This window comes from Microdochium trichocladiopsis (genome assembly GCF_020744255.1).
Source record: "Microdochium trichocladiopsis strain MPI-CAGE-CH-0230 chromosome Unknown B0I36scaffold_6, whole genome shotgun sequence".
NCBI classification, from domain to species: Eukaryota; Fungi; Ascomycota; class Sordariomycetes; order Xylariales; family Microdochiaceae; genus Microdochium; species Microdochium trichocladiopsis.
In genome coordinates, this window is record NW_025763549.1 from 2,922,031 (window position 1) to 2,935,099 (window position 13,069).

Below are 13,069 nucleotides of genomic sequence, written 5' to 3' on the forward strand. Positions count from 1 at the left end.
GGAGGGGAGGTTGAATCGAAGGCATGGTCGGATTTGTGAGTTCAATTGTCGCTGACAACTAGCGCAAGTACGAGCTTTTAGCTAGCAACCTCCGGCATTATATCACCCTTTAAAGCCAGAGATTCAGCTCCATCTAGCCGTAGCTAGCGGCTGTGATGGATTGCATTGAGAGAACGATTTCCGTCATAATGTAACTTCATATGTGCAACAATGTCACTGACGTAAAGTGACAGAATTGGAATCAGCATTACAAGGACGTCCGCGAGATCGTGAATTGTATCCTCTTGATACGAAAGGCCGAGCTCTGTGGTGGTATAGGCATTATTGGAACAAAGTGATCACTGCAAAGCCGCAGCTCGAGCCGACTCCAGCAGTATGTTTATCTTAGATCACGCGAAACGTTCCAACGCCTGACACACACCTTACCCTCTATCACTAAAATCAATAATTGCGGCTACGTTGTCTTAGGCTCGTGCTTCAGCTCTCCACCGATAATGGTGTACGTAGGTTCGAGGTCCCGAAGGTCGTAGGGATCGCTTACTGCAAGCGGATCCCGCGGCCAGATGGTGATGTCGGCGACCTTTCCAGGAGTGAGGTCTCCTCGGCTGTCTGTCTCGCGGAGAAGCCTAGCGGCCTCGGTAGTGTGCAAAGCCACGGCCTCGTGTGACTTGATAATATGCTCGGGACCGACCACGCCTGCCACCGATTCGCGCGTCGTCATGACCCAAACAGACCGCATGGCGCCGAATTTGCCAATCGGATAATCAGAGCCGCCGCCGACAATGGCACCGGCATCCAGCCAGCTGCGTGCCGGAAAAAGGCGGGCAGTACGCTCTTCGCCAATGTATAGGGCTTGGATTGCGGCGACGTCATGGAGTAGGGGCAGCTGGATGGTCACGGGAATGCCCATGGCAACAGCTCGGGCTTGGGTCCCGGCGTCGGCAAGGCCGCCGTGCTCCATGACAAGGCTCCCGGGCGCCAGATGAGGGTGTCTCTGCTGGATTTTCTCGTAGACCCCCAAGAGGGTTTCAATGGCACGGTCACCATAGGCATCGGTACCAATCCTCCAGCCTCGCCTGACCACAACGTCCATGGCCTCGAGTATCTTGTCGGTATCCCACAAGGACACCGCAAAAGTCAGTGGCTACGCAGCATCCTTCGTCCGGCCGGCCAACGTATCCTTCCATGGTGGCGATTGCCTCGATGCCACCATCCAATACGAACTTGACTCCCCAGACAGATAGCCATTCGTCGCGCTGCAGGTGGCGATACTCTTCCATCTGGTCTACGAGTCCTGCAACAGCGCCGACAGAGGTCAGGCCAATTGCGGAGACCAGTGCGCGAGTCCGGACGTGCAATTTCCCCGCAGCGCGTGCAGCCGATAGGATAGGAAGATCAGTGACGGGCACGGCACAGTCGCGGACGCAGCCGATGCCGGACGCTGCATACGCAGCCGAGGTGCTCTCAAGGCCGCTGATGCGGTCTTCCAAGGTAGCCGGCGGCATGAGGCAGAGGGTCGGCACCATGGCCTGGTCCTGAAGATGACCATTCAGGCGACTATTGGTAGACCGCCCGATCTTGCCATCTGCTGGTGTCGGAGTGTCGGCGTTGATGGCCCCAGCTTGAGGGCGAGCGAGTTGACCACAATGTTGTGGCCACCACGTCTAATGACGATCGGATGCGCAGCCGAAGCTCGGTCCAGCTCTTCAACCGTTGGAAAGCGCCGTTCTTTGAGATTTTACTCCTGCCAGTTGGCGGTGGTTGTGATCCAAGAGCCAGGCTCGGTTATCATGGCCCGTTGGCGTAGGAGGTCTACCATTTCATCGATACTTGTCGCCAGATGGACAGGCACATCAAACTGGCTGAGACCGGCAAATATCATGTGCGTATTCGTGTCGTCGAAGGCTGGGAGCACGGTCTGCTCAGGGACATCTTTCGCACGAGTGTCAGGTCCGACGGCGTCGTCCAAGCCATTGAAGTCTTCGACAAGGCCCAAACACGTCCTCTATGGAGAGCTAGAGACCGATATGGGGGGGCTTGCGGTCTTAGTAAATGGATCACTTTTGCGCGAATGACAACGTCTGTTTTGACGGAGAACGCCATAACAAGATGATCTGCAAGCAGCGGTCGAGATGCGACCTGTGGAGGGGGATGAACGGGTCGAGGCAAGAGGTGGTAAGTTGGTAATGGGGGGAGGTGATGTGTGATAAGGTTCTCGTTGGGCTTTGAGTCTATTAGTAGCCTGTGCGTATCATGAACCAGGACAACTGCCACACGCTAAGGCGCCTCGACTCCAAACGGCTGCTAGGTCTCGCCAGCAATGCAGGTTTCACATTTGACTGCATCGATGCGAATGCCCGTCGCTCTCTCGCCTTCTAGTAGCTGCTGGTGCTCGGCCCGAGTCCTGCACACCAAGCCGCTGACGTCGTCATCATGTAGGCCCTTCCGACGCGGCTGGGAAAGGGGGCAGGTGGGTGGCTTCGTATCGAGTCTCGGCTGCTGAGAACGACAGGTAGCAGGCCATTCCCGCTTCTCCAGTATTGAACACTCCGCGGCTGTGCTCCGAAGTCGAAACTACCGCTCATCTTATGTATACCTAGGTCCTGCCGTCTATGTCTTACGGAGTTCAATTAAGATCTGCTGCTATTCCCGGCTTTATGATCAGCTCCGCTGAGTACCAGTCTATCCACCGCAAGTGTTCTGGTGAACCAGGGTCCCTCAGAACATCCGGATTTGTAAATTCTCAAGATCTATTCGTGAAGATCGACTCTGCCCGTGAAACTATCATGCGTCTGTGTGGCTCGACGAAGCTCGGTAGGAAGTTCTGGTTGTAACCTCCATAAGAAATTACCCTTGTTTATCCCTCCGGCCGCCTGACGCGAATTGAGCAAGCCAGACCATTCATATCGTGAGAAAACACGCCCACTCGTGATGGTAGCTACGATCTCCACTTCGCTCGGGCCGCGTGGCCCCTTATCCGGGAACGAAACCCTAATATCCTCGGATATAACCCCTGTCCAATCCGGGCTCTAGTAGAAGCCGTGTGGCACTTTATTAGAGTCGGGGTATAACCAACCCCGAGATGTAACCCTTGTCAGTCGGCACATACTTACAACCGACGTCGACCGCATTGTCACGCGGAGAAACTCTAACTTTCGCGGCAGCGCTAGAGAAGATCAGGGACCAGAAGGCGCGACCTCTATCCGGACTAGTCGCTAGCTCGGCATAACCCCAAGAGCGAGACCGATTATTGAGTCATCGTACAGAGAGCGGTTCGCAGTCCTAACGGTCCCGTATGCTGATATAAAGGCTTGCTACGGGACGCACTCGGTATGCACTTGCACTAACTCTCCTGGCAACATATGAACATCGCGATAAATAAACGTTGCAGAACACAAACATCATGGCAGCCGTCACTCTCACCCAGGGTCGCTACATTGGCACCTCCAAGGACAGCATCTCGATCTTCCATGGCATCCCGTATGCGCAGCCCTTCAAGCGATTCCAGCTCCCCCAACCTCCGCTCCCCGGCAACGAAGAGTTCAACGCCACCGAGTTCAGCTACAACTCCCCTCAGAGCCCCTCGCGGCTAGACAAGTACCTCTTCCAGCCCGACCCGCTAGCTAAATACGATGAGGCTGCCGCCTCAGTACTATCTGTGTATGCGCCTTCCATGCACAACACTGTAGAGTCACGACTTCGGCCCGTCATAGTTTGGATTCACGGAGGCGCTTTTCTCACGGGCGGCTCACAACTGTCTGGTTACCAAGGGACACTCCTCGCGAGAGACGCTGATGCGGTCGTTGTTGCAATCAACTATCGTCTCGGTGCATTCGGATTCTTGTACAACCCCGATCGTTCCATTGATAAGAACAGCAAGGAACTGCCCTGCGGTATAGCAGACGTAGCTGCAGCATTCGAATGGGTACGAGCCAACATATCTGCCTTTGGAGGAGATCCAGGCAATGTCACGTCCTTCGGGCAGTCCGCGGGCGGATACATCACGCAGACGCTCCTCGAGCTACGACCTGATCTCTTGGAGCGCGGCATTTTGCAGAGCAGCCCTGCCGCCATTACAACCCCTCCTGAGCTGGGCATGGCAGTCCGAAAGGACTTTGAAGAGAATCTACCAAGCGGAGTGACGGTTGACAGCGCAAGCACTGAACAAATCACTGCTGCTCAGTTGGCGACGACAATGAATTTCGCAAAGACCACTCCGGCACCCTTTGCACCGACGGCAACCTTTGGCCCCGGACTATCACCCGACGACAAAATCAGAGGAACCGGTCGTGCAGCTCTTGCTTCAGGAAGTAAGAAGAAGAAAATCCTAGTGGGGTGGACCAAGACAGACGGCTTGATCTTCTCGCAGATCGGTGCACCACCAGGGACGCCCGTTTCGGATCTGAAGGACATCACGGATGAGCTTTTCCGAGACGGAAGCAAGGCAATCGCAGAGAAGTGGAAGGTTGATGGCCACGACGTCACCACATTCGAGATGAACTGGTCGCCACCTCATCTCGAGCTAGGGCCAACGCACTGCACGGATCTGCCACTCGTTTTTGGGACACAGACGTGGAGGGCCTCCCCGTTTCTGAGTGAAGATAGTATACCCGAGTGGGACGCTCGAGGAAAGAGGTGGAGGCAGGCTCTTGGAGAATTCGTTAAGAAAGGGACAAGGATTGAGACAACCGACGGCATCGAGGTCTTCTAAGAGAATTGCAGAAAGTATGTATTACATCACTTGTTTTCCTATTCATACTAGGAGAATATAGCTAGCCTACTGGCTGCAAATATTTACTAGTCTTAATGTTTTTCTCGTTCAATTGAGATTGTTGTCTGGACGTTTGTAACGGTGATTGTTAAACACCATGGCGGATAAGCGCGTTGAAATTGAGTAAATCATGGGTTTTTTTTTTTCAGGGCGAGAGGACAAGAGTCCAGAACGCAATAGAAGCGAGTGAATTGCAAGGGCGACCCAGATAGTACTTACTTGTACTGACTAAAACCGTCCTCCACGGCCCAGGCCACCCATAGAGCTTAGGCGACGGATCCTTCATCAGACACAACCGTCTTGTGTACCGATTTCACATCCCGATAGTACAGCCTTGCTGGCTCCTCGCCGCTCGGCGCGCCAGGAACAGTACCCGAGAATTCAAAGACCTACACCTATGATCCACTGCCCTCGCTGTACGAGTCATCTCCGGTGCGATGGAACCTGGCCGTGGATATCCGGCGGGTGGACAGGCTGGACCCGCCAAATCTCTGTCCCTGGCCCTAGTACGATTCTATCCCCGTGGGGAATACTACGCTGCCCATGATGTCCAGTTCCAGCTGCTAGTCCAGATTCGCCCATAGCGTTAGGTTACCCTGGGGCACGGCGATGGCGGAGGTACTGTTACAGAATAGAGGGTAGTTATACTTGGTAGTGTACTACATCTCGGTGCTTAGTCCAGTGTCGGACGAGTCGACACCTGCCGTACGCAGGGTGTTAATGTTATTATAGCTATACGCCGAAACTACGCCGGTGTTACTATACGATAAGCTCTACGACTATCTTAATGGGCCTTCTAACTTTTCTGTTCGCACGAAGCCTTCAACCGTGAACTCGCGGGACACGTTAATTTGGTAGTCGACCGTTTCATTAGCACCAACAGCGTCTTTAGCCGATTCAAGTTAAGAAAGAAATGCTTAGCGCTAACTAGCTAACGCTCGGGACATTACTAGTCGTGATTAACGCGTTACTATCGAGCTATACAAAGATCTTACCGGTAAGGTACCAAGAACTCGTACTTATAGTCGATAAAGCTGCACTCGAGCTGCTATCGTCGACGAGCCTAATAACCTTAATGGTGAACGTATACTCGTTACCATCACAGAGCACCGGGAGCTAAGGAGTGATGTTAATTTCGTACTCCCTCATATCGAAAGCATCAATACCTACGATCGGTCGGTGCAGCTGCGGGACCACGCCGCCTGTAAATATGGTCGGATATAGCCAGGACACGCCCGCCAGTAAGCCGTCGATGTGGACCTAGATCTCCCGCTACGCCGAGTACCCCGGATTCTGCCCGTATTAAGCATCGAAGGTATACATAGCGCTCTGCGGCACGTTCGATCACCAGGACTCGTCGCTGCCTTAACCCTTAGCCGAGATTAAGAAGACGACCCTATTAGCATTCCGTAGGAAGCTTAAGGAGTTAGTAGCATTCTATTCCGGGTATGTGAACTAGCTCGGCTACCCCTAAGCTCCGTTACGCTCTAAGATTAGAATGATCACGTCGGTAGGCGCGTTACCGCCTGTCCGTACGTCGCTTAGGAAAAATATCGCGGTCAAGGTGGCGTTAAAGATGCCCGTGTAGATGTCGTTAACGGTATTCTCGAGGTTAAGATGAGCTTCTATAGCTGGCGCTACAGCGAGAGGTAGTGTGTCATATCCTTCCCAGTACCACTAAATTCCGTCTGGCGTCGGCTGAGCGGTCGTGGTGCGCCAGACCTCGGTGGCGCTAAGGTACATGACCCCCGTGCGATCGAACTCGCGGCCTCGAACTAAGACGTAGAAACTGATGACGACACGATTGAAGTCGCACAGGGGAGGTATGTAGTTAGCTACATGCCAATCCTTGTGTCAGCTCAGTGTCGACCACGCGAAATATGCCGTCGATGTAAGACCGGGCACCCACCGACAAAGCGCACGCCATAGCTATTGGCGAACGAGTAATGCATGAGCACATATATGCAGGTGTCAGATCCCAGAGGTGCAGAGAGATTTGTTTATGGACCTTATCGTGGAGCACCACAGGAACTCACGAGCAATAGATGTTGCAGAGAGCAAGGAGGGGTGACCTAGCTTTCCTCCTCGCTAGTCCTCCAGGCTGTGGCAAGACATTGATTGCCAGTAAGTCTACCCTACGCTCTATACTGCGCAACAAAGCACGCACAGTATACAATGTCAAAGCGCTGACCTGTCTGCAAACAACCATCAACCAGAATTGATGGCCGAAGAAGAGAAACGCGCTCTAGTCCGCATCGCATCAAGCGATCTCGGTGAGCACCCCTGCGACGTCGAGCGAAGTCTCGGAGCTCTCCTTGAACTGGCCCTACGCGCTTCCGCAGTCGTTCTCATCGACGAGGCCGATATGATCCTGGCGAAGAGAGCCAAAGGCGGCTCCATTGGGGACTACTTTCACAACTGCATCGTGGCAATTTTCCTCAAGCATCTTGAGTATTTCCCGGACATCATCTTCCTGACTACCAATCTCGAAGAGGACATCGACCCGGCCGTCATGTCTCGCGTCATACGGCTGCGCTATAGTCGTCTCGAGCCCTATGGCAGGGCGAAGATCTAGAGAACTCAACTGTCCCGTGCAGAAAGGTGCCCTAGCGAAGAGGACTTTGCTAGACTCTGTACGGCGCTAGGTGATAATTTTGATTTAGACGGGCGCGAGATCAAGACTCTAGCGAACCTGTCGCTGACGATTTGCCGAAGGAGAAAGAGGGAGATTTCCGAGGAGGTTATCCAACAGATGTTTGACTTGACTGACGGAACTAATATTATCGGGTCACGAGATGCTATATCGAGAGGATAACTGAGACTTGTGTACCAGAGCATCCCAGCCACGGCTAACATTCCAGGGCCCGTTTGGCAAGACCATTCATCCATGGCAGCAATATCTTAATTCCGTCTAAACATCACATCGGGTTTCTGCTGTATTGCCGTGGGACATCCATAATGGGTCGTTCCGACTGGTTCCCTCCGCGCAGTTCCCTTTCACTCGTGTGGCTCTTCTCTGTCTACTGTCCATGTCCTGGCAAGCAGAAAAATGCGCGAAGACAGAATCAACGTCATGGTGGCGCACAGCTTCATTGCGATATCCATGACTGCGGCAGCTGTGACTAGCCAAGCAGCAGGCGAATCTTACTTCAGCATACTGGTCAATCCCAATAACATCAGCGATTATGGCTACTGGTGTTTACTATTACGACTGGGGAAAAAGTATTGTCAATAAATCTGTGACTACTTCAACATTTCTTCCATGTATGGAACCCTAGTGTCGGCCTCGACTGCTGCCCGTGGCACCCGGTCCAAGCTTACTATATATTCACCTTCGAGTATCACAACAGTGTCGCAAGTTATGCTCTGTAATTGTCCTGTGTCCTGTCTATGAAGCACCCTGCACCAGGTGCTTCCGGAGATCCTCCAGTGCATGCAGGCTCTGCCAGATGCCAAGAAAGCACTTATTTCCACCACTTCCAACAAACAGCATGTCGGACACATCCCTGCCTACGTCTACTTCGCTTGGCACGACCACAAGGAGCATACCTACAGGAAAAACTTCCACTACCGATTTTCGCCCCTCCCTGACCCGGTGATCAGACAAAGGCTGTTTCAGTGTCGACGAGACTGAGACTGAGCGTGCAAAGCACTGGCAGCAGTCCAGTCCTGAGGGCGGCGACACGACCCTGACGATCCCCAAAATGCAAGCACGCCTGCTACCGCGCGTATTTCAGCCTTGGAGCCACGCAGACCGGCAAACGGTGCTGGTGAAGCAATGCCAACTTGTATTCGCTCGCCGGAGGCGTAGCTGACTGCGGCACCCCATGCGCCGGCAACCAGACTGCTTTTTCGAGGTGACTACTCTGCCCTCGGTCACGACAACTGCGGCTCGCTGCAGGTACCCTCGTTCAGCCTTTTGGAAACCGCCGGTGCTGTTCGGGGTAGTGATGAAGATGAAGGGGCGTTAGTTAGCACGGCGACATAGAAAACAGGTGCAATTAGGGGTCTGGTGCAAAGATCTAGGACTATGCGGAACCTGGCCATGTCTATATGAAAGATCAAGTCGGGGTAGAATTCGAAAAGGCGGCAGACAGGTTCGAGGCAGAAAGACGAAGCAGTGTGGAGGTATGCCCCGTCAAGGAGGAGCTCCCTTAACTTGACGGAGATCAAGGTGTAGGCTTTACGATATTTTGTATCAGTCTAGATTATGCCTGACATACCCGATACGCTTCGCGTTCAGGATTGCAATTCAAATCTTCTGTACGAGTGCGCCACCATCCACTTCTCGGGCTTCCCCTAGTCTGTCTGTGTGACTCCCATTCGCCGTCCCCACAAAACATTATGCTTGCCAAGTTTACGAGCGGGGAGGGCTCGCGAGGCTAGGGTCATCCAGTGTTTCTACTGCCGTGTAGATTACCTCGCGCTGACCTAGATGCCGCTCTCGACAGCATGATGTTGGCACTGCTTTGTTCAACTATGCAATGACGACAATAGTTGACAAATATATTAAGGATGCGGTTGGAATGCTCGTGGAATGGTACTAAGGACGTCGTTATCCATCGACGTGAGCGTCGCTCCCCGCCACCCCCCCCCCCCCCCCCCCTCGTCTTCGGTTTCTAGCCAAGACTTCAATCCGAAATATGATTCATGAAGCCGCATCAATAGTGTTCAGCGGCCCGCTTCTAGCTCAATCAGCTCTGCAGAGTACCCCTGGGCGTCTACAAGGATGAACGGTGGGAAGTGGCTTGGCATTCTTCTGGCAACACGAGATATCATCTTTCGATCATGTACAGAAGGTATATAACATGGTCCATTTCTCGCTATTTTTCACATATGACAGTCGTTTGCTATTCTCCATCCTCCAGCACGAACAATAACGTCCAGCAGACACGATGGTCTTCCCCAATACTGGCTTTCTTGCTGCCCTGACCCTGGCGCAAGCAACTTTACCCCTCGGAGTCCTCGCCGCCCCATCGTCGTCGACTCTGCAGGCCTGCGCCAAGATCGCGGCTCTCCTGCCCTCCGGCAGGGTCCATTACCCTCAGAATCTGGTCGAGTACAATGCCGAGCGCTCGGCTTACTGGTCGACGGCCTCGCGTGCCCTGGAGCCTGCGTGCATCGTGGTCCCGCAGAACGCTGAGCACGTCTCCGCGGCCATCATGACACTGCTCAGGTTCCCATCCGTCAACTTTGCCGTGCGCAGTGGCGGGCACGACCCGAACGTCGAGCACGCATCGGTGCAGGACGATGTGCTCATCGCCATGACAGCTCTCGCGGGTGTGCGATACGACGCCGCTACGGGCCTCGCGCATGTCAAGCCCGGCGGGGAGTGGAACGATGTTATCGGCGAGCTGGAAAAGAGTGGTGTTGCCATTGCTGGTGGCCGACTGGGTGCGTACCTTGAATATGCTGTTTAGCACTCCCTCGAAAGGGCGTAAAGCCTAGAACTAAACATGTGTCATTGCAGGCTTGGTAGGCATTGCCGGACTGCTCCTCCAGGGAGGTCTCTCGTTCCTGAGCGCGCAGCATGGTCTTGCGGCTGATGTAAGATTCCTTCTTGGACATAGATCTTCGTAAAAAAGGGCTCCCGCTAATCAGATACCACAACGTACAGAGTATCATCGGATGGGAGACGATCGCGGCTAACGGCTCGATCATCAACATCGACGCCACTCAGCACCCAGATCTTACCGTTGCCATGCGTGGAAGCGGCAGCCAGTTCGGTTTGTTCGGCACAAACAAATTCCCCTTTTTGCACTATCGATATCCTCGACTGACAGTTTCCACTCTGCGTGAAGGCATCGTGACCGAGTTCAAGGTCAAGGCCCGCCCGATTGGCAAAGTCTGGGGCGGTATCCGCATATACAACGCCTCCCAAGAGACTGAGCTCTACGCGGCGCTACACAAATTCGTCGCCAATGGCGCGTCCGACCCCAAAGCGGCCATCATCCACTCAAGCATCGTCTTTTCGGGTATTCAGTCGCACGTCGTCTTCTACTTTTACGACGGCCCTTCACCGCCCACCGAGGGCGTGCTCGCAGAATATCTCAGGATTTCGTCCACGCTGGACACTACAAAGGCTCGAAGCTATTCTGATCTAGTACGTCTCGGGGTTTCCCAAGTTTGAAACATCAGCACGTTTATGGTTCGTTACTTTGGCTGACAAATGCTTGTCGACACAGCTGAAGAGCAACGGCGAGCCTGTTGCACCCCTCAATGCACGCCAATCTTTCCGTGTAAGCTCGCATCACCTTGCTCACTAGACCGTATAACTGATCGCCGCAGACATACACGCTCCCCTTCATCCCAAGCAACCCGGCCGTCTACGTCCTCACCCGCGACAAGTTCACCCAGATCGCCCAGCCGTTCCTCGCCCGCACGACGTCGCAGTTCACTGTCGACTTCCAGCCCCTCCCGTCGGCCGTGGGCGCGCACTCTGAGCTCGCTGGCGGCAACGCGATGGGCCTGCGCGGCGGCGACCCGGACCGCACGATCCTCGTGCTCCATGGAAGTTGGGAGTTCGCGTCCGACGATGATGCGGGCCACGCCATCGCGCGTGAGGTGAGCGAGTGGCTGGACGCCATGGTGCCCGAGTGGCTCGGGCAGGCCGGCATGAACAGCACCGGCTTGTACATGCCTCTGTTTATGAACGACGGTGCTTGGGACCAGAATGTCACGGGGAGCTACGGCGACTATGCGCGCTTCAAAGCTCTGCAGGAGCAGATGGATCCGCAGCAAGTGTTTGCGCAGCGGCTCGGCGGGTTCAAGTATTGAGACGGGGCATTGAATCGTGTGCCATATTTGAGTTTCTTCGAGATGGCCCTCTGCTAGGCTGCGGCAAGCGCATGTGCCATCGATGGGCACTGACCTGCTTTTTCAAGCTGCAGCATGCTCTGCCTATGATTTTGGGGTTAAATGTTTTTCGATCAGAACACAATGTCTTGTTGGTAGTAATACTACTTATGTGACGTGAAGCAGGTAAAGGTACGTACCGGTGCTCCCAGAGCAGCTGAGTCATCATTCGGAGCACCCGTTCGAGCATATAAACAGAGCTCTACTACACTCTTTATATTTCCTCCTTTTTAGAATCAGACGACTGTCAATAAACCCATCTGAATCATCCATCTCATGCTCTTCGAATCTCAAACCGTTGTTCCTACATAACGTCACACATCCAATGGCTACAGGAGGATGCTATTTCTCCCGGCTTCCTGCTTGTCACTCCGTTGCCTAATATAGGATATAGGTCTCGCTGGCTAGAAATGGCTATTCATCTTCCAAGGTGCTATCACATTCGTCATCGCTATTGTCGGTAAGTCTGCAGATCTAGCCCCGCCCCCCCCCCCCCCCCCCCCCCCAAGTCCGCGCGGCACACGTGTCTAATTAATAAACAGGCTACTTCATCCGTCCCGACTTCCCCTGACTACCACATGGCTCGCGGAGGAGCGCGCCTTCGCCTACAGCCGCATGGAGCTGACACTATCTCCAACTCCGGCGAGACATTTCTATGGATCGGCTTCAAGCAGACCGGCAGTGACCCGGTGGTCTGGCTCTTCTGCCTCATAGCCCACCTGCATCTCGCGGCCAACGGCTTCAAGAACTTCTTCCCCTCCGTTATCAAGACCCTCGACCTCGGCGACACTATCACCCTCGTGATGACTTACCCGCCCTACCTCATTGCCGGCGCCGTCACCATCCTCGTCTCCTGGAGCTCGGGTAAGTATAACGAGCGCACGTGGCACATCACCATCTCCAAGGTCGTCGCGACCATCGGCTTCGCCGCGTCCGCCGCCACGCTCAACCCTGCCCGCGCGCTACATCTCGATGAATATCTTCACCATAGGCACCTACGGCGTTAATAGTCTAATTCTCGGCTTATGCGGCAGCGTCTACGGCCAGACAAAGGAGAAGAACACCGTCGCCATCAGCATAGTGACGACCATTATAAACATTAGCTTCATTTGGACGCCGTACCTCTAGACCAAGGCTTCCGAGCCTCACTACATCCCCGCCATATCCGCCTCGTGCGCGTTCAGCCTGGGCACCGCGGCCATCGCCTGGATCGTGAAGATCATTATGAAGAAGCGCAACGAGAAGCTCCGGGCCGGCGAGGACGAGCAGCAGAACTTCTACGTGTGCTAGAAATGAGGTGGTGTGTAATGGGTCTGGAACCTTGCGCTGACCAGATGAGTCTATGACGGGGAACGGAGATGTTGGTAGAGGGTTTTGCAGTTATATATGAGGTAGGACTGATGTTCAAAAATGAAAGCAACCTGCATTTGGTTAGACCTCGAA

General features: G+C 54.0%; 5 protein-coding genes across 5 annotated transcripts; 4 read left to right on the forward strand and 1 right to left on the reverse strand.

Moving 5' to 3' along the window:
• Positions 1-454: 454 nt before the first annotated feature.
• Positions 455-2,103, reverse strand: B0I36DRAFT_350561 (amidohydrolase family-domain-containing protein; the record flags this gene model as incomplete). Its single annotated transcript, XM_046156915.1, is given in 4 exon segments — positions 455-1,071; positions 1,082-1,664; positions 1,817-2,005; positions 2,062-2,103. The coding sequence occupies 4 exon segments, from the start codon at positions 2,101-2,103 to the stop codon at positions 455-457; spliced, it is 1,431 nt and encodes a 476-aa protein (XP_046012028.1).
• A 1,732-nt stretch (positions 2,104-3,835) lies between these two features.
• On the forward strand, positions 3,836-4,821 carry B0I36DRAFT_326290 (uncharacterized protein). Its single transcript, XM_046154318.1, has one exon. It carries the CDS (start codon positions 4,097-4,099, stop codon positions 4,709-4,711), a length of 615 nt encoding a protein of 204 aa, XP_046012029.1. The 5' UTR covers positions 3,836-4,096; the 3' UTR covers positions 4,712-4,821.
• Positions 4,822-6,843: 2,022 nt separating this feature from the next.
• B0I36DRAFT_204229 (P-loop containing nucleoside triphosphate hydrolase protein) lies at positions 6,844-7,280 on the forward strand (the record flags this gene model as incomplete). Its single annotated transcript, XM_046148809.1, has 2 exons — positions 6,844-6,895; positions 6,988-7,280. Coding segments are annotated over 2 exons (345 nt in total), but the record flags the coding sequence as incomplete, so codon positions are not given.
• Positions 7,281-9,666: 2,386 nt separating this feature from the next.
• Positions 9,667-11,548, forward strand: B0I36DRAFT_246204 (uncharacterized protein; the record flags this gene model as incomplete). Its single annotated transcript, XM_046150212.1, has 6 exons — positions 9,667-10,165; positions 10,242-10,318; positions 10,389-10,497; positions 10,573-10,874; positions 10,957-11,010; positions 11,060-11,548. The coding sequence occupies 6 exons, from the start codon at positions 9,667-9,669 to the stop codon at positions 11,546-11,548; spliced, it is 1,530 nt and encodes a 509-aa protein (XP_046012031.1).
• Positions 11,549-12,204: 656 nt separating this feature from the next.
• Positions 12,205-12,916, forward strand: B0I36DRAFT_350565 (uncharacterized protein; the record flags this gene model as incomplete). Its single annotated transcript, XM_046156916.1, has 3 exons — positions 12,205-12,490; positions 12,618-12,706; positions 12,755-12,916. The coding sequence occupies 3 exons, from the start codon at positions 12,205-12,207 to the stop codon at positions 12,914-12,916; spliced, it is 537 nt and encodes a 178-aa protein (XP_046012032.1).
• Between the last annotated feature and the right edge of the window lie 153 nt (positions 12,917-13,069).